Here is a 26,775-nt window from a genome sequence, read left to right on the forward strand (position 1 = left end):
CTGACTAATAGAAGAGGATCCTGATCAGCAGACCCAATTCTAATAATGGAGTGGTCTAGTTTAGAAAACCCATTTTCATATACGCTTTTTACTGTTAATAGAGGGGTATCCTTTGTTCAGGTTTTAGACACAACACCTCTCTCTTGCTCTGCCCAGCATTACATAGACAGTCCATTAATTTTACAGGTCACTTTGTAATTTTTATTTTCCCCAGTAGTGGTGCTGCAGGGAATTAGAACTTTTAAAGGAGTTGTCCAGGCTATAGATATTGATGACCTATTCCCACCAATAAGCTGTTTTGATCTGCCGATGTGCCATAAAGAAACAGTGTTACAGACAGTGGATATAGACCCACTGTGCCAACCAACCAGTTTGACTTTTGGCTTATCCTGAGGGTGTTATCCTAGCTGTCCAAAAGGATCTAGCCTTCAATGCAGGGGAACCTCCAGGCCAGTACCTCTTGAAATAGCCCCAGTGTGGTTGGCTGCTGACCCACTGGAATCAGAGATGCAGGAAACAGGCAGAGATCAGGACAGACAGTTTGTGCAAATCCATAAACTAATCTGAGTTCAATGCAGCCAGAAAAAGGTCAGTACGGTAAACGAGCACTGGTTGGGTCAGGCAGCAAAGGATCAAAGTCAATAGAGAGGCAGGGTTCGGTACACAGGCAGACAAACAGGACCAGCACACCTTCACTTGAATCTAGCAAGCTAGACAACCTAAAGCTCAGGCACCCTACCACTGGGGAAAGTGACATATACTCTGAGAAAGCTAGCCATAGTCTGGGGAATATTTGTACATGTGCTGGCCCTTTAAGAGCCAGGAACCACCTAATGCCCTAGGGGCGGGCAGCAAAGCGCTGGCTACATCTTGTAGGAGGTTGATGAGACTCCAGTGGCTGGGCCTGCTGTGGGTGAATAAGAGGAGGGGCAGTGGGTCCGGGCTGATGTATAGGACGGAAGGGGTAAGTAAGGCAGCGCCTGTTGTGGGAAAGCAGCGGGCACAGACCACCGCACTAACAAGTGGAAGCAGAAGGCTCTGTAGACTGTGTAGTTTCCAGCGCCGGTGTATTTTAGCTCAGTTCACCCTCACTTGAGTGGGCCTACACAGCCTCCAGCTCTGTACACTGTATAGTTTCCAGCGCAATGGCAGCCCGAAATAACTGATCAGTGGAGCTTCCAGGTGTTGGAACCTGACCCTTCAGATATTGATGACCTATCCTGAGCATAGGTCATCAATATCTGTAGCCCAGAGAACTCCTTTATTTTCATTTGCACAAGCCGATGATTTGGCAGACTTGCTGTATCGTTACTGGCAGAAAATCTGCCAGTGTAAATGGGCCTTTTCGAGTTCGCCTACAAATCGCAACCGATTACTGTGGGTTCCAGCATATGCATACTTTGTCATCAACTTATTGTCAGTGAATCATCTAAAAATTAGGCATTGCCAAAAGTGGGCAACCCTTTTATCTCAGAAAACCCTAACAGGGTTATGAAAAATGGGGTTTCTAACTATGACAGCCTTTTCAACTACCTGACAGAAGCAGACAACTTAATGATGTATATTCACTGGTGATCTGTGTATTTTAGGAAATTACATTGACATGTCTCTGTTGAAAAATACAATGGAAACTACCGTAATTATGCATCTGAAGAAAATGACGACAATCATCTTGGTCTTGCAAACAGCACCCAGTGGTGCCATCACCTCCTAATATAACTGGTGTGTCTTATATATCTACTTCTTTCAGGACTATGGAAAAGGGGCTTCCCGTTGTGATACAAAATCAGAACTGGAAAAAAAACGGTTGTCTTCGAGACTACATTGAGTACCCCGTCAGTGATATAAGCTTTTCAGCCGACCAGCCACTGAGTGACAAGGGTTCAGGTGGGGAAACTGAAAAGATCACCCAAATAACGCCACAGAAGATAGAACTCTATCTAAGACCAGGTAAAGTAGCATTAAGACATCTGCTATCGTGTAGCAACCCGTAGCCCAACCATAGTATTGCATGGTCTTCAGTTATCATGCAATGTAACCTTCATACAATGGAATGTATCTGGCTTAGAAAATACAGAGAATTCTGAACTAGTTAGTGGAAAGTGGCTACAAAAAGCAACTACCACTCTGGAGGATCCTGCATGACCATGTATTACACTGACAGCATGTTGATTTTAATGGAAACTGTGTAATTCTATGTTTGCCCTGTGGTGGCGCTGCAGGCAAATATAATACTTGCTAAAGGTCTTCAGCTGATCGTGTGGGGTCTGAAAACTGAGACATAATGTAATCAACTTATCATGAGGTGCCCTTCCAAAAAAAAAAGTTTTTTGAAGCGGTCCACCTTTTTATTCCTCTATTGATATTCTTCCAGGATATTGAAAGAACGATATCCCATAAGAGGAAATATTGATGATACTGGAGCCATTACAACTTATATAGACGTTTACAATCTGGAATTTTTTGTTCTATTTTTCTTTTGCAGATGATTCTAAGGTCTTCACAATACAAGTGCGGCAGGTGGAGGACTACCCTGTTGACATCTACTACCTTATGGACTTGTCTTACTCTATGAAGGATGACTTGGAGACTATCCAGACACTAGGCACTAAGCTGGCAGAGAGGATGCGTAAAGTGACCAGTAATTTACGGATTGGATTTGGAGCTTTTGTTGACAAGCCCATGTCACCTTACATGTACATCTCTCCTCCAGAGGTTATTGCAAACCCATGTAAAGAGTGAGTACTAGGAAGTCCTCCCATTTCTTAAGTGAAAACTTCAGCCGAAAAATAGGCAACCTATAAAAGATTTGTGCTTTTCAATGTTACAGTATGGTTTCTATACTGCAGCAGTTTCCAATGGTTATCTGTAGGACAGTTTTATTGCCTGCAGCAGGAAATGTGTCAGCTATAAGTAAAATTTTGTGGATCATAGAATCATGATCCACAGCTAGTGATGAGCGAACTTGTGTTTTCAAGCTCGGCGTACAAGGTTCGGGTTATCAAAGAATTCAGTTATGGATTCTGCTACCACGGACCATAAATTATGGCCCGTGGTAGCATAATCCATAATGGAATTCTTAGATAACCCGAACCTTGCATGCCAAACATAAAAACACAGCCACTGAGACATTTAGGATGTGGTCATTGATATGGATGGTGACTTCAGTGCATTGCTATTGTAAGGGACAGGAATTGTTGTCTTGGGGACAACGGAACAGAGATAGATCAAACACATAAAACCTGTAACTTTATAGAAAATTTGTTTCCAGTGATGTCCAACCTCTTGGTCCCAAGATCCTGCAAAACCATATATCCCAGCATGCTAGGACAGCCTTCAGCTGTCAGAACATGCTGGGAGTTGTAGTTTTGCAACAGCCTAAGGTTAGAAACAAAAAATGTCCTTGTTTAATAAAGCCACCTCTTTTTGCCCTTAAAATGGGAATGTAACAGCAGTGGCGTAGCGTGGGTTGCCCCCCCAACCTGTGGCCACGCCCCTTTTTTTTAACAGATAATGTAGTAGATGTCACCTGCAGTCCTATGTAACACCACAGATAACACGGTGATAACTCTCTGTGTACAGATAATGTAGTAGATGGGTGTGAGGCCCCAGATTTCAGAACATGCACAGTGTGACCTGAAGTCTGGGGCCAGGCTGCTACAGTGTGGGCCAAATTCTATATCCACCCTCCCATCACTACAGAACATACAGTACAGGGTAATACAGCGCACATACCTCTTACATCCAGTGACGTCTCTTTGATGTAGATGTTCTCTTTCCTCATCTTCTCCTTTCGGACCTTCAGACCAGACCACCATTTTTCAGACATTTCTCGTCTCATCCTATCATCCTACCACCCCCAATACTGTGCCGCTGTGCTCCTTAATATTATACTGCAGAAACAGATAAACCCCCTGATAATAGTAGGACTATGGAGATAGTGCCCTTTAATAATTATTGGCACACAGTGCCCTAAAATGACTTTGCCCAGCAAATTGTGCCCCTTACACTAATAGTGTAAACATAACAACCCCCAAAAATAATTGTGGTAAGCTGATACTGTGCCAAGATGCCCCCACAGTAATAGTGCTCCACCAATAGGAATAATTCTCTGCTAGAGCACACATGGTAGTAATAGTGCTCCTACAGAGCCCTCAACATGTCCCCACTGTGCCCCAGAAGTAATAATGCTCCTATAGTGCCCAAACTAGTAATGATGTTCCCCCTAGACCCCCAGTAGTAATAAAGCCCATCATAATGCCCCCAGTAGTAATAATTCTCCTTATAATGTGACAGTACAAAAAATGACCCCTTTTAATGCCCCCAGTTGAGCTAATGTCCCCTTAGTTCCCCCCATAATGTGCCAGTATAAAATACCCCTATATTGTCCCCAGTAAATGCCCCCATAGTGCTCCTCTCTTCCCTTCCTCTTAGTGACCCCCATAATGTACCAGTATAAAATGCCCCACATATAGTGCCCCAGTAGATGCCCTCAGTTTCCCCCATAATTTGCAAGTATAAAATACCCCTTCTTAGTGCCCCCGTAGATGACCCCATAGTACTCCTCTCTCCCCTTCCCTATAGTACCCACCATAATGTGTCCCAGTATAAAATGCCCCTATACAGAGCCCCCCATATAAAATACTCCTTCTTTGTGGCCTCAGTAGATCCCCCAATAATGTGCCAGTAAGAAGTGCCCCCATAGTGCCACCCAATAATGTGCCAGTAAAAAAGTGCTTCCAATAATGTGTCAGTAAGAAGTTCCCCCATAGATGCCCCCACAGTGCCCCCTAATAATGTGCCAGTAAGATGTGCCCCATAGATGCCCCCCAATCATGTGACTGTGAGAAGTGCCTCCCATAGATGACCCCCCAATCATGTGCCAGTGAGAAGTGCCCCCCAATCATGTGCCAGTGAGAAGTGCCTCCCATAGATGGCCACCCAATCATATGCCAGTAACAAGTGCCCCCCATAGATGGCCCCTCAATCATGTGCCAGTAGCCAGTATTGTACCATATAAAAAAATAAACACTTCTACTTACCTCCATGGCAGCGATGCGATGCAGGCCTCTTCCGACCTGTGTCCCGCGCTGTAAGGCTCAGGCAGTGCGATGACGTCAGTGTGTCGCCTGCACCGGCCTCTGATAGGCTGCAGGCCTAGTGCCTGCAGCCTATCAGAGGAACAGGGAAGGGAGATGCCTCTCCCTGCCCCGCTGCAACACAGCCATCTGTATCGCTGTCCTGAGGACGGCGATACAGATAACTATGGGGATGAGCGCTTCCACAATGGAAGCGCTCATCTCACTTTGCCTAATTGGCGGTGCGGCCCTGATGGTGCCCCCTAAGACTTTGCGCCCGGGGCAATGGCCACACCGCGACCCCTGCCCTGCTACGCCACTGCGTAAAACAGAGAGATCAAGACTGTAAAAGAGAACAATAGGGTTTACAAGGGAAACCTTTTTAAAACATTCATTCAGACATTCCAGAGATTGAAAACTTTGTCCTTTCAATGTGGGATAAGTAGCATTGTTGCCTGCCAAGATATTTATTGCCTAGCTGAAATAGTAGCACCACTCCCCCATCCCCCACATTTGTGTTCACACTTTTTCAGAGCAAATCTCCTTTAGATAATCTCAAATTCTAAAAAGTAGGGAGTCATTGTAAATAGTTTAAGGCACGCACTGGCTCGCTGCCCATAAATCCCCTAAGACATGCAGACTGCGAACATACTGACCGCACAGAGTGGATAACCTAGATGCTAAGTAATTATTCATATGCTTTTAGGTCCAGGGGGCACTAAGTTGTATAGGTGAGACCATGTATCTTATTTGGGCATCTTTTTATAAAACTGACAACAGGATTCTGGATTCAACAGGATTCATTTTGTCAGCATGTCTAGCAAGCTTAGCACGCTCTGTTAATTAGGGCTCATGAACACAAACTTATTTTTTGTCTGTGTCCGTTCTGTTTTTTTTTTGTGGCCCATATGAGGAACCATTCATTTAAATAGGACCACAAAAAACGGAAATGACTCTGTGTGCATTCCATATCCTTAGGTCCGCAAGTCCGTTCCGCAAAAAAATAGAACATGTCCTATTCTTGTCCATTTTGCAGACAAGGACAGGCATTTTTCCAGAGTCTGCAAAAAAAACAAAAAACCCTAGATGTAACACTGACATCATCAGTTTTTTTGTTTGTTTTTTTTGTTGTGGATCCGTGTTTTGCGGACTGCAAAATACATACTGTCGTGTGCATGAGCCCTTAAAGGGAGTCTGTCACCTCGCTTTAAAAGTAAGCATACCACCATTGAGGGTAGGGATGCAGTCACATGCTGCAGATTTTGTTGCAGAAATTTCTGAAGCTAAAAATCAGTTTCCTTTATTTGAATGGAGTTGCAAGAACATGGATTTCTGCAAGCCCTATTCAGGTGAATAGAACAGATTTTCAGTTGCAGAAATTTCTGCAACTAAAATCTGCAGCATGTGAAAGTGCCCTAGGTGCTCTAAAACATAACCATACCTTCCGTAAGAAAATCTGGTCCTCTAATCCTAAGAAATGCTACTTATTTTTGCGAAAATTTGGTTTTTGACTATAGATGCCGACTGCGCATGTGCCGCTCACGTGTAGACACACCCAGAAGTTTAGCAGTGCATGCACAGTCGGCATTTGCGCTGCTGGGGTAGAAGAAGCAAAGCCTTTGCACTTGCCTCTCTCTATTTGGAGCAACAGCGCAGGCGCGAAATTGACAGAGCCAGTCAAGATGTCTGACCCTGTCAATCAAGACGGAGGGGAAGTCTGAGCAGTGGGACCTGCCCTCACTGCTCAAGCAGGCTTATTTATGATCTAATTCGATTCATATGAGCTGATTCTCTTATCTCTGCTATGGAGCATAGATCCTCCGTTACCCCACAACTGCATGTGGATCAAACTGTGGGTGTAGCTTGGGGGGCCACAGATGACCTGGAACCTGAGACTTGTGGCCACCATGAATCTTCATATAAACTGTATAGCAGTTGTTTTTAAAGGAAGATGCTGTCATCATTGCAGGACGTGAGTGCAGCGCTGGAAGCAGCAGGGGATAAAAGGGATAAGTATTGCTTCTTTTGTTATTTTATAACATTTACTGCTGCTGCCCGAGTTTTATTTAACTCAGAAAACCCCTTTAAACATTGTACTGCACTGCTACTCTATTACTTTATATTTGTAGCTGTGCGTTGGCTTTATTTGAGAACTATAGTACCATATTTGTGTGGCACGGCTACTGAGAACTGTATGGAAATGTCATTTAGCCAATATATGACGCTATTATTTGGGCATGCACCACTGTCTGGCATGTAGAGATCAGCGCCTTGATGCATCTGCAACCAATTGACCCCCTATAGCAACTGTACTCAATCAGGAAGACCTTTAAAGTTTTATCGCCCAAAAATCATTGGTTTTCTAGATGTCTCTGCATTTTATTTTGCTTTGGACCACAAGTTCTGCCAAACAGTAATGAACTTCTTTGAAACATGAAGACTAATCTAGGCCTCTGCAGTGTGACTCATGTTCCCAAGTTTATATACAGTAGATTACCGAACATCTGTACATTTTACAGCAGAACTCGCCTCTTTGTACCTGAAGTTGTATCTCACCCAGAGAAAAGAACGTCAGAAAATCTAAATAACATTACCCTAGATGGGTACATTGCTTTTAATCAATCTGAAACCAAAAAAGCAATGCAAAGTGTGCCAAAATTACATGTAAACTAAACTGCGCCAAATGTATCACATTCCTGTGTCAGTATTCACCCAAAAAGGATTCACACCAAAATAGAAATCTGCCAAAAAAAGGTTAAGAAGGTGGCGTTAGGACCGTCACATTTATGAATGTGTTCTCAGAGAAAAGGCTCAAATATAGGCAATGTTGTAAGCAAACCCCAGACAAGTGTAAATTCAGGAAAAGTTGCACACTGTAAGCTAAATTGTGACTTTTTGGTATGGAAAAGCTGGCCATAATCAGTCCTTCCTGCTCTTGTCCTCCAACTGGTGTCGAAATGTCGCAATTGCCGTGAAAATGTTGCAAATCTGCAATATGTCTCATTTTTTATGCCCTGCGTGACATTTGCTAAATTTAATAGTTACAAAATAGAGGACCAGTCAGCATCGTGTATGACATTTATAACATTGTTAATTTAGTTTCACTTAGGGTGGGTTCACACTAGCGTTAGGGATTCCGTTATGGCTTTCCATTATAACATGGTTATAATGAAAAATAAACGGAATCCATAAGACAGAAGGACGGATCCGTTCTTCTGCCCATAGACTTGTATTATGACGGAATGCAAAATAGAAGCCTTTAAAAGCCATTCCGTTTGCTTTCCGTCCTAATAGAAGTCTATGGGAATCAAAACGGATCCGTCTGGGTCCCGTTATGCAAGATGGAAAACAAAGTCCTGTCGACAGGACTTTGTTTTCCGTCTTGCATAACGGGACCTAAACTGATCCGTTATGCTTTCCCATAGACTTCTTTTAGGACGGAAAGCAAACGGAATGGCTTTTAAAGGCTTCCATTTTGCATTCTGTCTGGACATTCCGTTATTTTCTGTTATTTTCCGTTATAACTATGTTATAACGGAAAGCCATAACGGAATCCCTAACGCTAGTGTGCACCCACCCTTAGTCTTTTGACTATAGAACGTCTATTTACACGTGCTCTAGTGACATAACTTTTATTTTAAATAGATTTTAAAACTATAACTCCAAAGTGAGACTAATTAAAAATCTCAGTAGTTTGCAGACTTTTGCCCCATATTTCATCCAGTGACTGAGAGGTTGATTCAGCTGCTGTTTGTTTCTCTCAGGCAGCTTATTAAACGAGGCAGCAAACCTGTTTGTGTGTTTTAAGCACAGATACAGACAGCCCGTATCAAGACCTAACCATATAGGGAAAGAGTAGGAAACAAGATAGTTATGTAGCCAGTGAAGGTGCGCAACTAGCTGGCTACAGTGTTTCTCATTTGAAAAGCTGCCTGAGAGAAACAGCAGCTAAATCAACCTCTCAGTCACTGGATGAAATATGGAGCAAAAGTCTGCCAAATACTGAGATTTTGTATTAGGCCTCATGCACACGACCGTTCCGTTTTTTGCTGTCCACAAATTGCAGATCCGCAAAACACGGAAGCTGCCCATGTGCCTTCCGCAATTTGCGGAATGGAACAGGCGGCCCATTGTAGAAATGCCTATTCTTGTCTGCAAAACGGACAAGAATAGGACATGTTATATTTTTTTTTTAACGGGGCCACGGAACGGAGCAATGGATGCGGACAGCACACGGAGTGCTGTCTGCATCTTTTATGGCCCCATTGAAGTGAATGGGTCCACATCCGAGCCGCCAAAACTGCGGCTCGGATGCGGACCAAAACAACGGCCGTGTGCATGAGGCCTTAGTCTCACTTTGTGTGTTGAGTTATAGTTTTAAAAGATATTTTAAATAAAAGTTATGTCTTAGTTACTAGAGCACATGTAAATGGACGTTCTATAGTCAAAAGACTAAGTGAAACTAAATTTAGTCTCAACTTTCACCACTTTCATCACCTGTTTTAAAAATCAGTAATGACGTAAATTGCGCCAACATTGATAAATCTCCCCCATTGGGTTCAGAGACATCCAGGGCAACAGTTGCAGTCTGCATCATGAAATGAGTAGTCCCATGTTGATATGTCCTATTAAGGCCTCATGCACGTGGCAGCCGGGACGGATCGAGACCCATTCAACTTGAATGGGTCAGTGATCCGTCCGCACCGTAAAAAAATAGAACATGTTCTATTTTTTGCGGTGAAGAGGCACGGACAGAAACACCACAGAAGCACTCCGTAGTGATTCCGTGGGGTTCTGTGCCTCCGTTCCGCACGCCAGCTCCGGATTGCGGACCCATTCAATATTATGGCAGGCCTGCCGTGGCCATATTGCGGCCCGTATACAGTGAGTCCACAATACACGGGCAACGGCCATGTGCTCCCTGCATCATGGATGCGGACCCATTCAAGTGAATGCAATCCGGGAGATGCGGTGCGATGTGGAACGGAAGCACGGATCGTAAGCCCGCGGAAGCACTACAAAGTGCCTCCGTGGTGTTTCTGTCCGTGCCTCCGCACCGCAAAAGAATAGAACATGTTCTATTTTTTTACGGTGCGGGCGGATCACCCACCCATTGGGTTGAATGGCCGCCGCACTGATGTTGCCCATGCATTGGGGACCGCAAATTGCGATCCCCAATGCACGGAACGGCAGCACAACGGCCGTGTGCATGAGGCCTAAGGCGTATGGAAGTCATAAAAGAGTCTTCTCTTCCAGTTCCATCTGTATTAGCCACTAAGGTGGACTTGACAAATCCATGTATAACAGAGTTGCCAATTGATCTAAATGCTGATTGCTGAGAGCTTCTGAAGCCTGAAACTGGCTGACAACCAGGGTGGCTTTTTTTCTGAGACGGGGTCATCTTGTTGACTCTTTGTTTGTTTTTGTTTGGTCTAACTATGTGCTTCAGTATCCATCACCTCCAGTCCACAGAGGTATAACCTGAAGCTTCTGGGCCCCAGCACAAAATCTGTAACAGATGTCCATACTGATGTCTTCCATATGGCATAGAAGACACCAGGGTCTGCCAATAACTATACACCATATGGATACACCCCTGCCATTCCATATAAGTTAATGTCAACTTTTTGTTCCCTCCCCCCCCAAAAAATGCATTGTGACTGACCACAACCTTATTTTATTGCACAGCATTTTTACTACGTGCTTGCCAACTTTTGGCTATAAACACGTCCTAGCCTTAACAGACGAGGTAGAACGTTTTAATGAGGAGGTTGGAAAGCAGCTTGTATCCCGGAATCGTGATGCCCCCGAGGGTGGATTTGATGCAGTTATGCAGGCTGCAGTATGTGACGTGAGTATGTATAGCCAACAGGGGCATTAGAATTGGGGGTCAGAGAATGAGTGTAACACCTCAGTTTCCTCTTTTTTTATCTGACAGGAAAGAATTGGCTGGAGGAACGAATCTTCCCACCTACTGGTTTTTACCACAGATGCCAGGACACACATAGCTTTGGATGGAAGACTTGCTGGAATTGTCCAGCCCAATGATGGGCACTGTCATTTAGGAGAAGACAATCATTACACCTTATCTACCACCTTGGTAAAGGAAGAAAAGTTGGATGAATGCAAAATTACATTCCTAAAGATAACTCCATCCATTACTCAACATACAATATAGTGTCATATAATCTTTCCTTCCTCCCTTAGGATTACCCATCTATTGGTCTCATTACAGAGAAACTCTCACAGAAAAACATTAATCTTGTTTTTGCTGTCACAAACGAAGTCCAGGACCTCTACACGGTAAAACCTACAAAAAACCTCCATATTTTATACAAAATGAATCAAGCCCATGGATATCATACATCTAAGCTCAACCACCAAACAAGAAAAAACAATGGGACATATACTCTATAAAAAATTATATAACAATCTTTATTGTACAAAAATATAAATACTAGGTCAGTTGGAAGAGAAAGAATTGATGAAATTAGATACAGAGAACATAGCAAAGGGCAGGTACACGAGGGTGATCAATATCTCAGGCGATAAATCACAAATACACAAAATAATATACTTCCTATAGATATAAGCCCCCACATGCATGTGGATATATAAGATAGTAAAACACTTCATATAGATGTATACCTCCACAACCATATAGAGTATACTCTAAGGATGTGTGTTATATCATATTAACAAAATCACTGAGAAGATGAAGTGTGAAAAGGCCACTAAATATACGTGGCTATAATTGAACTCTACAAGTAAATCATCACCTCCATGTCAGAGGACCAAATTAGATCATAAACAAACATACCAGAACAATATTCCTGTAAACAAAAGAAGCATACCCTGTGACATGATACACCACAAGTGAAGTCCTGCCCCGAGCGCAGACACCTTGATGCGCGTTTCACCTCTCAATTGGCTTCGAAGCCTCAATCTCAAAATTTAACATGATAGCTGAACCAGTATTCAGCCAACGTCTTGTTCACATTTCTGTGTTCTTTGACGTCCATGTTTCATCCATGAAGATATCCGTGAACAAGCCATGTTTGGTCCTGGTGTCTGTTTTTTGCCCTCCATGGACACTGCTAAGATCTCCTATCAGTGGTCAATGAAAAACGGACCAAACACAGTAAGTGATTTTTTACGGACCCATAGCCTTTAATGGGTGTGTTTGGTCCACATCACAGACCAGAGTAGTGCAGTGACCATGATTTTTTTCACTGATTCACAGTCAGTAAAAAAACTACTGATATGGGAACAGACACATTATAATCAATGGGTACATGTGCTGTCCGCAGAAAATGTGGACAGCACACGTCAGTGAAGAATGGAAATGTGAACTGGACCTAACAGCTGCTGGCCCTCATCCACCCAGTACTAGTCTCACATTATCTGATGGACTACTGAAAAGTCTAATTTTCACCCTCTTTTCAGTAGTTCTCTAGGCAATTGTCTACTCATGGAATCATAGAATAGCAGAAAAAGTGTACGTGGTCAATCAACCCTGTCCTTATATTTTTCCTTTTTCTTTGTATCTTTTTTTGTATCCCATTCAAGAGCTAAGCTTCAGTACACTGGAAACTACACAGTTTATGGAGCCTTCTGCTTCCCTCCATATACTGTGCCACGGCTTTCCAAAACAGTTGATTGGTCTGGGTGCTGGGTGTCAGACCACCAGTGATCTGATATTGATGATCAGTCCTGTGGATTATCAATGGCTGTAGCCCAGTGTACCATTTTTAAGTCACTTATTGTTGATTTTTCAACCACATCTGTTGGAACTACATCTACTACTCTTTCAGTAAAATTATATTTTCTGACACTGCTTCTGATGGATTCCCCCAACTATTTTCAGATTGTGTCCACCCATTCCTAAGACAGGCAAAGAAAATGCTTTTGACATTGTATGCATCATACTAATATAATAACTTTGCCGTATATGCACTCTTTTTAAAATCTTTATGTGTGTTTCTTAGAAATACAGTGCCTTGATTCCAGGGGCCACAGTAGGCACATTATCTGGAGATTCCAGCAATGTTATTCAGCTCATTGTGGATTCCTATGAGGTAAGACTCTGCACCAACCTTCCAAGTTCTCAGAACATTTATATCACTGGTCTCCAACCTGTGGCTAACCAAAACTAAGATTTCCTGCATGCCCTGGCAGCACGGCATGGTAGAGTTGCAGTTGTGAAACACCTAGAAAGCCACTTCGACTTCGAATCTATATTATGGTCCCCTTAACATTAACAGCCGAGTGTTGTCCAAGCACAATAATACTTTAACAAAATGTGAATTAAATAATGTAAACATTGAAATGTGTTTTGTCTCCATTTTTATGGCGAGAACAGAAGATTCGCTCCAAAGTAGAACTGGAAGTCCGTGATCTACCAGAAGAGCTGTCACTCTCATTTAATGCAACCTGCACCAACAATGAGGTCACACCAGGCCTGAAGTCCTGCTCAGGTCTAAAGATTGGGGACACGGTGAGTTATGGTCTGTGCAACAATGATAACATGTTCTTCTAAATAATTGAAACTTCCAAATTAACATTATTATTCCAATGCAATACAATGTCACCAGGGACTTAGTTAGACTGGGTTCACATTGCTGCAAACCCGCGCGAGTAGGTATGCAATTGCAGTCAGTTTTGACTGCGATTGCATTCCGTTGTTCAGTTTTTATCGTGCGGGTGCAATGCGTTTTGCACGCGAGTGATAAAAAACTGATTGTGGTACCGAGACCCGGGTTTGGGTTCGGTGTTGTGTAGATGTAATTATTTGTGTTCGGTGTTGTATAGATGTAATTATTAGCAACCAAGCATCCGCACTTGCTTGCGATTTTCACGCAACCCCATTCACTTCTATGGGGCCTGCGCTGCGTGAAAAAACGCATAATATAGAGCATGCTGCGATTTTCATGCAACGCACAAGTGATGCGTGAAAATCACCGCTCATCTGCACAGCCCCATAGAAGTGAATGGGTCCGGATTCAGTGTGGGTGCACGCATTGCACCCGCGCAGAAATCTCGCCCGTGTGAACCCAGCCTTATAGGGGGTGCAGAGGTAGCAGTCATACCCAGGCCCTGACTGGGTCACTTAAAGGGGTTGTCCAAGTTATATTTATTGATGACCTATCCGCAGGATAGGTCATCAATATCAGATCGGCTGGGGTCCGACACCCTGCACCCCCCGCCGATCAGCTGTTTGAAGAGAAGGCGTGTGCCATGCCAGCGCCTCCTCCTCTTCACTGTTTACCTTCTCGCCGTCGCCTCTGCAGCGGTGAGCAGGTGTAATTACACCTAACCGTCCCATTCATTTCAATTTGACAGATCGTTCCCATACACTTGTATAGGAGCGATCCGTCCCATTGAAAGGAATGGGATGGATTGGGTGTAATTACACCTGCTCACCACTGCAGATGCAACGGCGAGAAGGTAAACAGTGAAGAGGAGGAGTCTCTGGCATGGCACGCGCCTTCTCTTCAAACAGCTGATCGACGGGGGTGCCGGGTGTCGGACCCCAGCCGATCTGATATTGATGACCTATCCTGCGGATAGGTCATCAATAAATATAACTTGGACAACCCCTTTAAGGGGGTTGTCTGCTTTTTTCTATAGATGACCCAATGGGAGCCATCCCAGTGAAGTGGTGAAAAGTGGACAACCCCTTTAAGAAGTCACCAATACTATTAAAGGAGTATAATCCACCTGGACATACCCACAGGATATATACCATACAGATCAGATTGGTGCAAGTTAAACCTCTTGGACCCGCTCCTACCTCAAGAATGGGGCCCCAACACACTCCTCTGAGAATTAAGAGGTGACTTTGCTTGCACACCTCTCTCCACTTCACTTCTATATGATTTTAAAAAATCGAGCCCATTTTTTAAAATAGGTTAAGATCTCACATCTGGGATCCACTGCTATCAGACATTTATGTTCAGAAGGGAATATCCCTTTAATGATAGATGCAAGGTGGGGTCGCTGTTGCAGAAATTGGGGGCCAGAAGCTTCAACCTACCCATCTACATGTGACTACAAGAGAAATGTAGTCATTTATGGAAATAAATGGCTGCCTATATAATACATGGGCGGTGGGAGTTCATTAGAGCTGCTGCTTGTAAGCAACGCTGTCCTGTGGCTTCTATAATTCATCCACTGCTCTAATACATCTGATACATCTAAGCTATTCAAATCATATACAGTGCAATACGTCTTTCATAAACCTTACGGTTTTCGGCCATATCAGATTCCTATATGACCTTGCATTCCTACATATGTGGCTTCTTACATTGTGTAGTAGTTTCGCACGTGACTGCAGTAGACACTCATGTACACATGTTTCTTGTTAACTACCTCTTCCTGATGAGAGGCCAGCCACATCTCTGAATAGAAACAAAAGAGCCATTTCATTCATCTCTAACAAGAATCACATTTTCTGCACAGTGGTGTACATAGAGATGTAAGGGCCCCATAGCAAGGATCAAACCAGGCCCCCCACACAGGACAGAAGGGTTTCTGCCTAAACCCTTTTCAATGACCCTTGGGCCATTTATTCCACTGCCTCATTTGCTAAAAGTTGTTCCTTTAGAGGGTAAAGTCTTGACCAAGTTTTCACCCCCAGTAGAAGAGGAGATAATCCCAACTAAGATTGGGCCCCCTCTTGCCCTGGGCCCCATAGCAGTCGCATGGTCTGCCGCTATGGTAGTTATGCCCCTGATTCTGTATATTCACTATGTTCATCTTACTAGGCCTCATAACCATGTCCATATTTCAGCCACCTAAAAAGGAATCTGAAATATGGATACCTTCCGGATTTTTCTCACAATTAACAAACAAATAAAAAAAAATAAAAAGTGGAAAACCCCTTTAAATTTGTTGTTGCTGCAGGACAAGTTCTTCTGTATGATTATAGCAGTTGTCCTTGTAATTATATCTGTTTCATAGGTGAGTTTCTCCATTGAAGCCAAAGTGCGGGGTTGTCCTGAGGAAAGAGTGAAGACTTTCACCATCAAACCAGTTGGATTTAAGGACTCCCTTACTGTGACTGTGCACTTTCAGTGTGACTGCAAATGTCAGGAGAAAGATGAACCCAATAGTGACTCATGTAATATGGGCAATGGGACCCTGAGTTGTGGAATTTGCCAGTGTTATACTGGATGGCTGGGACCCCACTGTGAGTGCTCGGAAGAAGAATACGATCGCACCCAGCAGGACCGCTGTGCCCAAAGTGAGAAGGATAGCGTGTGTTCTGGAAGAGGGGAGTGCATTTGTGGCCAGTGTGTGTGTCACAACAACGACTTGGGCAAAGTGTGGGGGAAATACTGTGAATGCGATGACTTCTCCTGCCACCGGTTCAAGGGCGAGATGTGCTCAGGTAAGAAATGCATATTTACTCAAGCATATTTTACAATTGATGAGTAACCAAAAGATGTGTAGGAAGAAAGGGGTAGAAACAGCTGTCTGCAGTGACTAACACAGCTTTAACCTATGTGGTTTTCTAAAAAATCCCTTACACATTATGGCCCATTTAAATGGCCAATATGCAAGGCAGAACAAACCGTTCACTCTCTGTCATTACATGTAGTATTCATTCTGTATGGGGATGAATGATCGTTACTACGATTGTTTTCCCCTATTCAGTTTCCTTGCTTGTCAGCAGCACACCCGATTTTACACAGGATGATGTGCTACTGACAAACCATGATTTTTAACGCATAAACCTTTCTCGAGTGATCAGCGGCACATTTACAGTAATCGGGGACGAGTGTTCGTACAAACATTCGCACCTGATAATTGTCCCGATAATGAGCCCTTAGACCAGTGTTTCCCAACCAGTGTGCCTCCAGCTGTTGCAGTTTGGCTGTGCGGGCATGCTGGGAGTTGTAGTTTTGCAACAGCTGGAGGCACACTGGTTGGGAAACACTGCCTTAGACTACTGTTGGCCAAACCCATGGACTGGCAAACAATGTAAAGTGTATAGAATGCTCCCCATTGTTTGGCTGACATTGAAAGTGTATGGGCACCTTAAAGGAAATGTGTCACCAAATATTTTTTCTGCCAGATAGCAACACATATCCTTTTTTTAACAATCTGTATTCATTTCTGGATTGTAGATATTTTTAATTCTATTTTCTGAACATGAATATGGGGGCGGCCATCTTGCCTGAGCTGTTCTTAACAGCATTTAGAGAGCATTTCAAAAATAGCGTTACGGCATCCACATGAGCCCTAGACACAATGAAAAAAAGGGACCCCATTGACTAGTATAAAAGAGTTTTCTAGGCATGCTGTGTGACCTGTGCAGAGGTCAGGAGGGAGTAGATAAGCTGTAATATCACCTACTGTGAATGGTGAATCCTGTGATATCTATACACAGAGGTGCTATCAGTCAATCTAATCCTGCCTGTAATGATATAAACTCTGTCTATGAATAAGCAGGTAACAGTATTAAAGTGATCTGTACAGACGTGGCGCCTATTATTAAGCTTAGTGGCCAGTGCGAAAACTGCAGGATTTTATGGGTTTTGTTTACATATAGATATTGACATGGAAAATTAAAATATAATATCACCAAAAATTCTTTAAAAATATGGTTTACATAAAAACGTGATTTAAACAATAGGTCATTTTCTGATGACACATTCCCTTTAAAGGGGTTGTCTCATCTGAGACTTTGGTTGCATATCGCTAGGGTATGCCAAAAAATGTCAGATAAGTGGAATATCCTCTGTAACCCACAACTATCTCTAGAAGGGGCACCCGAAATTGTTCTTGTGCTGTCCATTTATGTCTATTGGAGTTCCGAAGATATCCAAGTGAGTGCGCTCAGCTATTTTTGCAGTCTCCTAGAAATAAATGGAGGGTGGCTGCTCTCTGCTCACTTTGGGGTTAACATTCTGTAGATAGGTGTGAGTCAGAGGTGGGACCCGCATCTATCTGACATTGGTGGCTTATCCTACCAATAGGCCACCAATGTCTCAGATGCGAACTGAACAGTGGTCGCAATAAGGCCTGTACAAGTGTCATAGACGCCTGTTCAGGCCATTTTACTACCTGGAAAAAGTCTAAGGCGTACCAATACACCTCAGATTCCTTTCCCCCCCATTCATCAGTGCAGGACGTGCTGTGAATGGCACGAGCAGCGCAGCAATGCTGCTGGTGCCTGAAATAACCAAATGCAGCAAGGAGCTTTGTTATTGGTCGTTTGGGCAGGCTGCCAGAGCGGTATCCCAGGAGTTGCTGGACTCAGGAGAGTAGTGATCATCCCACACTGCGCGACGTACATCCCACACTGCGCGACGTACATCCCACACTGCGCGACGTACATCCCACACTGCGCGACGTACATCCCACACTGCGCGACGTACATCCCACACTGCGCGACGTACATCCCACACTGCGCGACGTACATCCCACACTGCGCGACGTACATCCCACACTGCGCGACGTACATCCCACACTGCGCGACGTACATCCCACACTGCGCGACGTACATCCCACACTGCGCGACGTACATCCCACACTGCGCGACGTACATCCCACACCGCATACACATACCTCCAAAGTGTCCATCTTTTGGAGGGACATACCCTCTCTTTGACCCAAGTCCCTCTGTCCCTCTTTGCTCCTTAAATGTCCCTCCTTTTGACCTGGGCAATTAATGCATAAATGTCCATTAATAAATTTACTAAATTGTTCCTTACTAAAGTGTCTGTATGGTTTCTACTTGTATATTAGACCATAAATTCATTATTTTGTGCAATTTATACCTTAAAAAAAATCTATAATTTGATGATTTATGTGCTAATATTTAAATGGATATTAAGGCTACTTTCACACTTGCGGCAGTGTGATCCGGCAAGCAGTTCCGTCGCTAAATCGCGCAGGGCAAAGACATTTTTTGGAGATCTGGTGACGTACTGGGGCTCTCCATGGTGCTGCCAGGAAGCCCGGTGACGTCACCAGCACTGATTTAGCGCTTCTCTAGCCAGTAAAACGGCAAGGGCAGCGGTAAAGCCCGCCCATCAGAGCCGGTGACGTCACTGAACACACTGCCGGGCGGAAGCTTCCGCCCGGCAGTGTGTTATGATAAACAAAAGAGCCCAAGCCCTGCATGATTTAGCACAGGGCAAGGGAGCGCATCGGAGCATAAGATGCTCCTATGCCTAGCCTCAGGTGGGCTGCCTGGGTGAAAATAAGGGTATGTCCGGGTTCAGCTCTGAACCCGGACAACCCTTTCAAGGCTAGGTCTACACAACGACATTTTGTCGCACCAATATCGCGCAACAATTTTTATAATGATAGTCTATGGTGTCGCACTGCGACACGACAGTCGCTAAAAATCCATTCGCATTGCGACACCATAGAATGTCATTATAAAAATTGGCGCGCAACAAATGTCATCGTGTAGACCTAGCCTAAAGCTGGACATAGATATAAGGTAGAGACATCTCTCATGGCCTTTCTAGATGTATATTTGGCTCAGCCTATTACACGCATACATGGGCAAGGGGAAAATATGCACTGTTCTTCTAGTCATGAGTTTTTCTGTAGACACCTCAGAAATTTCTGCTTGCAGGGTTTTCCGGTTTTAGGTTAATAGGGTAATATTTTTTTTTATTGCTTACCAATTTCAGCTTCATTCTTTGCTGTCAGTGAATGAGAACACTCATGATATTGCATTCAGAGGCGGTAAACCTGTTTATAGACGTGGATGTGGGATGTACCAGTATATAGACGCAGTGTGGGATGTACCAAGGGTAGGAAAATGGCCATACTTAGCTAGGTGAACAGCTGTGCACCAGATTTATCAAATGCAACTTTCTGCAGGGGTTCTAGTCCCTGGTGAGTGCACAGCAGGATATTGGTTGGCTAGGTGAGAGGTCACTGATATCTGTCTAGGAGGAGACATTTCTTCTTCCTAGATGACCGCCAAATTACATACTCTTTCCCAGAGAGCATTGTGTGGCCTACAAGACTCTCTACGCTAACTGGCAGACTCCACAAGGAGATAGGGTACCCCCTTTGACTTACTTCAAAAAAGTCAAAAGGACTATGTGATAAAATAAATATGTACACACAAGTACATGAATAATTATACATTCTACTGAACAGAACCGCACATAAAATCTAATGCACCTTTGAGTTTGGTTGAGCGGTACCATAAATAGCCATCTTGGGTACCCTTCGAAAGTTGGCTACACTCATTTCCTTTTTGGGCAGACTAGATGGGCCAAATGGTTCTTATCTGCCGACACATTCTATGTTTCTATGATATAGTAATATCCAATAGGATACCATAGGATACAATAGTATCCAGTGTAGGCATGCTCTGTGAGCAACAGCTGCAGTAGTTTGTTACAATGTATCAGTGTGGAGGTCAGGCTGTTAAGCCTCATGTTGTGGTATGGACTGTGATTTTTATTTTTATTGTTTATGAACACAGGTAGGAAGTGGTGATGCGGTCATATTGTGTGAGTGGGTGCTATGAGTCTGAACATTAGTAAATATCATAATCACATTGTCTGGAAATGTCTATCAGACAACACAGTGAGTCGGCTCCTGATTCACCACCTCTGCCATTACTGTTACCACCCACATTTTCCTAATCATTGCAGTTGTGACAGGTATTTACTGCTGCGGGGTTTGGATTCTTGCCGCTTGGTTCACAGCTCACCTTCCCGTATTACAAGTGCTAATCTGCAATCGTCACTAAAACAGTAGATGACAGATTAACCAGTGACCATAGCTAATCCTCCGCTTCTGATTTCAGTATAAGGCCTCTTTCACACGAACGTATTGGTTCCGTTCCGTGCATTGGGGACCTCAATTTGCTGCAACGTCGGTGCGGCAGCCGGAACGGATCCAGACCCATTCAACTTGAATGGGTCCATGATCCGTCCGTTCCACAAAAAGATAGAGCAAGCTTTTGCGGAATGGAAGCACGGATCAGAACCCCACGGAAGCATTCCGTAGTGCTTCCATGGGGTTCCGTTACGTGCTTCTGTTCCACACCGCATCTCCGGATTTGCTGACCCATTCAAGTGAATGGGTCCGCATCCGTGATGCGGAATGCACACGGCCGGTGCCCCGTGTATTGCGGAACCACCGTATGCTGCCCGCAATATGGCCACGGGAGCACCAGGGCCGTGTAAAAGAGGCCTAACAGTGACATACACTAGTCAAGAAAAGGATGTGTAGTCTAAGTTTTCATGATTAACTGGATGGTGATAAGCGTACCGTAAATACCTGCCCAACAATAAAAAAAATAAAAAAAACTTACATATAATGAAGATAGAATCATACTGCCAGAGTTGAGAGCCGTCAAGTAGGAGCCTTTACATGGCCGTTTTGAGATTCTACAAGTCCCTTACAGCAGCCTTGATGATGGTCGGGGTTGTGCATTCATGGCAATTGTTAAGGAAATTCATTGGCCCAGGATGATAAGTCATTACCTGGTCACAGGACAGATGACAATTGTCTGATCGGGGAATGGGGGGGGGGGTTCTGGCCAATAGGACACCCACTGATCACAAGAACAGGGGTCCCACGTTTCCCGTTTAATGGAGCAGCAGTGGAGCATGAACCCTGTTGCTGCGTTCAATCTTTATAAGACTGCCGGAGATGGTGTAATGCCACATACCTCTTACATCCAGTGAGGTCTCCTTTTATGTAGATGTTCTCTTTCTTCATCTTCTCCATTCAGACCAGACCACCATGATTTTTATTTTTTTGCCATCTCACGTCTCTGCAGAGTTTGACAGACATCTTAGTTTCCTACTTTTCCATCATCCTCCCACCTTCTCAACATCCCATCATGCACCCCCAATACTGTGCTGCTGTGCTCCCCAAAACTATACTGCAGAAACAGATAAACCCCCTGAAAATACTAGTTACACACAGATAGCGCCCCCTTTAATAATTATTGGAACACAAGGCTCTAAAAAATAACTGCACCCAACAAATAGTGCCCCTGACACTAATAGTGTAACCATAATGTCCCCCAAAAATAACTGTGCTAAGCTGATACTGTGCCAGGGCACCTCCACAGTAATAGTACTCCCAAAGTCCCAACAATAGTAATAATTCTGTGCCAGAGTGCATTTAGTAGTAATAGTGCTCCTACAGTGCCCCCAACAGTAATTGTGGCCCACAAATAATAATGCTCCCAAAGTCCCCCAGTTGTAATAAAGCAGACCATAATGCCCTGATAGTAATAATTCTCTTTATAATGTGTGACAGTAGAAAAACGCCCCCTTATAGTGTGCGCCAGTACAAAAAAATGCCCCGTTGTGTGGCAGAAAAAAAAGTAGAGCCAATGTCCCCAGTTCCCTTATGTGTTCCAGTGACCCGTACTGTTTGCCACTACAAAACATACTTGGTGTCACTAGTTGAGCTTAGGTGCCCATAGTTCCCTTATAATTTGTGCCAGTATAAAATACTCCTATATAGTGCCCCCATAGTGATCCTTCCCTGTCCCCATAGTGCCCTCCATAATATGCCAGTATAAAATGCCCCTATAGACTGCCCCACATAAATGCCCCCATAATGCTCCTCTCCCCATAGTGGCACCAAAATGGGTGCCAGTATTAAATGCCCCTATATAATGCCCCCATAGTGCTCTTCTCCCCCACTTCTCCATAGTGCCCCCCATAATCAGTACCACATATACTTACCTTATGCTGCTGTCAGTGATGAGATGCAGGCCTCTTCCGTCCTGTGTCCTGCACTGCACGGCTCAGGCAGCGCGATAGCGTCATCGCGCCGCCTGCACCGGCCTCTGATAGGCTGCAGGCACTAGGCCTGCAGCCTATCAGGGGAACGGGCAAGGAAGGCGCCTCTCCCCTGCCCCGCCGCAGCATTAATCTGTATCGCTGCCCTGAGGACGGCGATACAGATGAATATAGAGATGAGCGCTTCCACAATGGAAGCGCTCATGATCACTTCTGCTGCCCTGCCGCTGGTCAGAAATGGCCCCACACTGGGCACCTGTGCAGCCGAACCGGTGCTATGCCAAGAATTAGTAATCGTCCAGGGAACACAGGCAGGAGCAGCAATATGCGCTCCTGCCTGTACTCACTGCGCTGCTGCGGCCCCATTAATAAAATGTCCTCCGTACACCGCTGAGCTGTCAGCGGTGTACAGAGAACAGAGTTTTAAGAGCACATGGAATGGTGCACTTTAGGTAGGAAAAGTTTAGTAAAAATAGAAAATTTATAAATAAAGTATATTAGAGATAGTTTTATTAGGGCATTAGGGAGAACATATTAAAAGTTTATGTAAAGGTTTAATTACTATTTAAACAACCCAAAAGAACTAAGGATAGGAGCAGGAGTAGAAGGAATGTGCCCATGTGTTCCTGGATGGATGGTATCTACTGTTTTGGGTGGATACTTATGTTATCTTTGCTGTTTTTGTCTGCCTAAGGCCTCATGCACACAGCCGTTGTTTTGGTCCGCATCCGAGCCGCCAATTTGGCGGCTCGGATTCGGACTAATTCACTTCAATGGGGCCGCAAAAGATGTGGACAGCACTCCGTGTGCTGTCCGCATCCGTTGCTCCGTTCCGTGGCCCCGCCAAAAAAATATAACATGTCCTATTCTTGTCCGCGCTTTGCGGACAAGAATAGGCAGTTATATGTAAAGGCTGTCCATGCCGTTCTGCAAATTGCGCAATGCACACGGACGCCATCCGTGTTTTGCAGATCCGCGATTTGCGGACCGCAAAACACACCACGGTCATGTGCATGCAGCCTAATAGACACTGAATGAAGCAGTAGTGCACATGTGTGACCACCGCTGCATTGAAACTCACAACCACAGTAAGCAGAACAGGTGGCTGGGGAACCCCATTCTGTTGATCAGTGGAGGCCCCAGTGGTGGAGTGCCCAGCGCTCATACAGTTACCACCTATCCTGCAGATGACAACTTTAAATGTTTCAAATATGTTGTAATTATCTGAAAAAGTATCGGATATATGATCTACGGTAATTCACTCTGTATTTAAAGAGGTTTTCTAGGAGTATTGCGGTATATTGATGACCAATCCTCAGTATAGGTCATCAATATCTGATCGTTGGTGGCCCTACTCCCAGAACTCCAGCAGATCATCTGTATGAAGAGGATGTGCTGAGGCCTCATGCACACGACCGTTGTTTTGGTCCGCATCCGTTGCTCCGTTCCGTCGATCTAGTCCGTTTTGCGGACAAGAATAGGTAGTTATATCAATGGCTGTCCGTGTCGTTCCGCAAATTGCGGAACGCACACGGACGCCATCCGTGTTTTGCGGATCCGCAATTTGCGGATCGCAAAACACACAACGGTCATATGCATGAGGCCTTAGGGTCACGTTCATCAGTCAAATCATCTAGGTGCAGCTCAGTTCCATTCAAGGGAATGGGCCTGAGCTGCAATACCAACCACAGCCACTACACAATGAAAGGTGCTGTGCTTGGAATGCTTTGAGAAGGCCACATCGCTCACCGAAGCGCCACAATGTCTTCAAACAACTGATCGGTGCTGCTGCCGGGTGTCTCAGACCCCACCAATTGGATACTGATGACCTAAGGATGGCTCATCAATATTATACTCTCAAAAATGCCTTCAATGGGCAAAAATGTCTATTATTGTAAAATAGTAAAGTTTGTACATTGCATTATGGAGCTGTATCTTTTAAACTAATATTGTTTCTTCTGATCACAGTAAAACTGCCTACATTTTTTGAAAATTCTATAGTGTTTTTTTTATTTTATTTTTGTAGTATGAATGTGTTATGTGAAGGGGGTTGTAGGTAATATATAAGTATATATAATACTGTAAGAATCCGTAGTCTGCTCAAGCAGAGTAATATCAACGATAATAAACTAAATATTCACTTTAACTAGGTGTGTCCGCAGCCTATCAATCAACTACATCTCTCGGCTATTTGAAGAATTTAGAACTTGCACTGACTTGTATGTATACTGATAATGAAACACAATACTGCAGCCTTTCTACTACGGCCTTTCAGACCTTTAAAGGGGTTGTCCGGGTTCAGAGCTGAACCCGGACATACCTCTATTTTCACCCAGGAAGCCCCCCTAACTTGAGCATCGGAGCAGTTCATGCTCCGATGCTCTCCTTTGCCCTGCGCTAAATCGCGCAGGGCAAAGGCATTTTTTGGAGTTCCGGTTACGTGCCGAGGCTCTCCATGGGGCTGCCAGGAACCCCGGTGACGTCACTGGCACTGATGGGCGGGATTTAGCGTTGCCCTAGTCAGTAAAATGATCTAGAACAGGGCAAAGTAGAGCATCGGAGCATGAACTGCTCCGATGCTCAAGTCAGGGGGGCTGCCGGGGTGAAATTATGGGTATGTCCGGGTTCAGCTCTGAACCCGGACTACCCCTTTAACCCCATAAAGCCTCATTTATACGTCAGTGTTTCACGGACATGTGCTGTGCGTGTTTTCCATTCATTTTAATGTGTGTATTCAGACACCAGTGTCCGTGGGTCAGTGTTTTTAGCACAGATGCTCTATTTTGTCCGTGTTCACGGATCCATCACATCCATTATAGTCTATGGGTCAGTGAAAACCACTGATGCAACACCGATACCATCCGTGTTGTATCCGTGTTTCACAGATCATTAAGAAGAGATGCTTTAAAAATTATTTTTCAGCTGTTCAGTGTCAGTGAAACACAGATGCAACGCAGACAGCACACGAATCCTTCACGGACAGCTTCACGGATGCTTTACTGACCACCTGCTCACGGATTTGAGCATAGACACGGACGTGTGCATGAGGCTTAAAGCCTCATACAGACGTCCGTGGAACATGGTCCGTGAGATACCAGACTGGCATTGCAGGAGCGCACTGCGTCATTGGTTGCTATGACGCCGCGCGCTCCTGCAATGCCAGTCCGGTATCTCACAGACCGTGTTCCACGGACGTCTGTATGAGGCTTAATTCTGAACACAAAAAATATGAGGGAGAATTTATCACACCCTGCACTCCAGAATTCTGGCCTTAAAAAGTCACAAAATAGGGCTTTTGCAACATTTTGTACTTATTTGTGCAAAAGTTGCATCTTTCTACATTTTTACATACCCACTCCAGTTCTGGAAAGTGGGTGTGGTTAACCCTTTCAAGACCAGACCAATATTTTATTTATATACCTACAATGTTGTTTACAAACAAACTGCCCAAAATAATCATAACTATAGTTCATTTTATTACAACAAATTCATAACATATAATGTACACAATAAAATAAAAATAGCAGGGAACACCAGCAGAAAGGCAATGCCAAAATCCACTGGCCTATGCCGCTATCACCCACCAATAGTTGTTAAACATGTCCAGCACAACTAAGTTATGAATGCAAAAAATCAAAAAAGTAATATCAATAATTGTTTAGCCCAATATAATAAGAAGCTAAAAATGTAGCTTATAAGAATATCACACTAAACGTGTACAAATCCCTAAAAAGAACAAAACTCTAAGGTGAAACCTATCACTCAACAGAGCCAATAGCCAAAGACAGAGGTACAGCAAAGGCTAAATATAAGAGCAGGAGAAAAAGTAAATCCCCCAAAAAATAAAAGTGAAAGACCCTATAGTGAAAGGGTGAAATGAGCCAAGAAAATAGTTGTAATCAAATCAATGTATACCGCAGGACATGATGGGGGGTGAGAAGAGCAGC

At 44.1% G+C, this 26,775-nt stretch overlaps 1 protein-coding gene across 1 annotated transcript in view; it reads left to right on the forward strand.

Annotated features, from left to right (window-relative positions):
• Window positions 1–26,775, forward strand: part of ITGB3 (integrin subunit beta 3) — an 89,390-nt gene that overhangs the window by 21,732 nt on the left and 40,883 nt on the right. The window contains 9 exon segments of the mRNA XM_040435622.1: window positions 1,751–1,804; window positions 1,806–1,950; window positions 2,486–2,738; window positions 10,767–10,929; window positions 11,017–11,178; window positions 11,286–11,381; window positions 13,067–13,156; window positions 13,441–13,575; window positions 16,041–16,470. Coding sequence (XP_040291556.1) covers window positions 1,751–1,804; window positions 1,806–1,950; window positions 2,486–2,738; window positions 10,767–10,929; window positions 11,017–11,178; window positions 11,286–11,381; window positions 13,067–13,156; window positions 13,441–13,575; window positions 16,041–16,470 — 1,528 coding nt within the window.

The sequence above is a fragment of the Bufo bufo genome, chromosome 6 (genome assembly GCF_905171765.1).
Source record: "Bufo bufo chromosome 6, aBufBuf1.1, whole genome shotgun sequence".
Taxonomy (NCBI): Eukaryota; Metazoa; Chordata; class Amphibia; order Anura; family Bufonidae; genus Bufo; species Bufo bufo.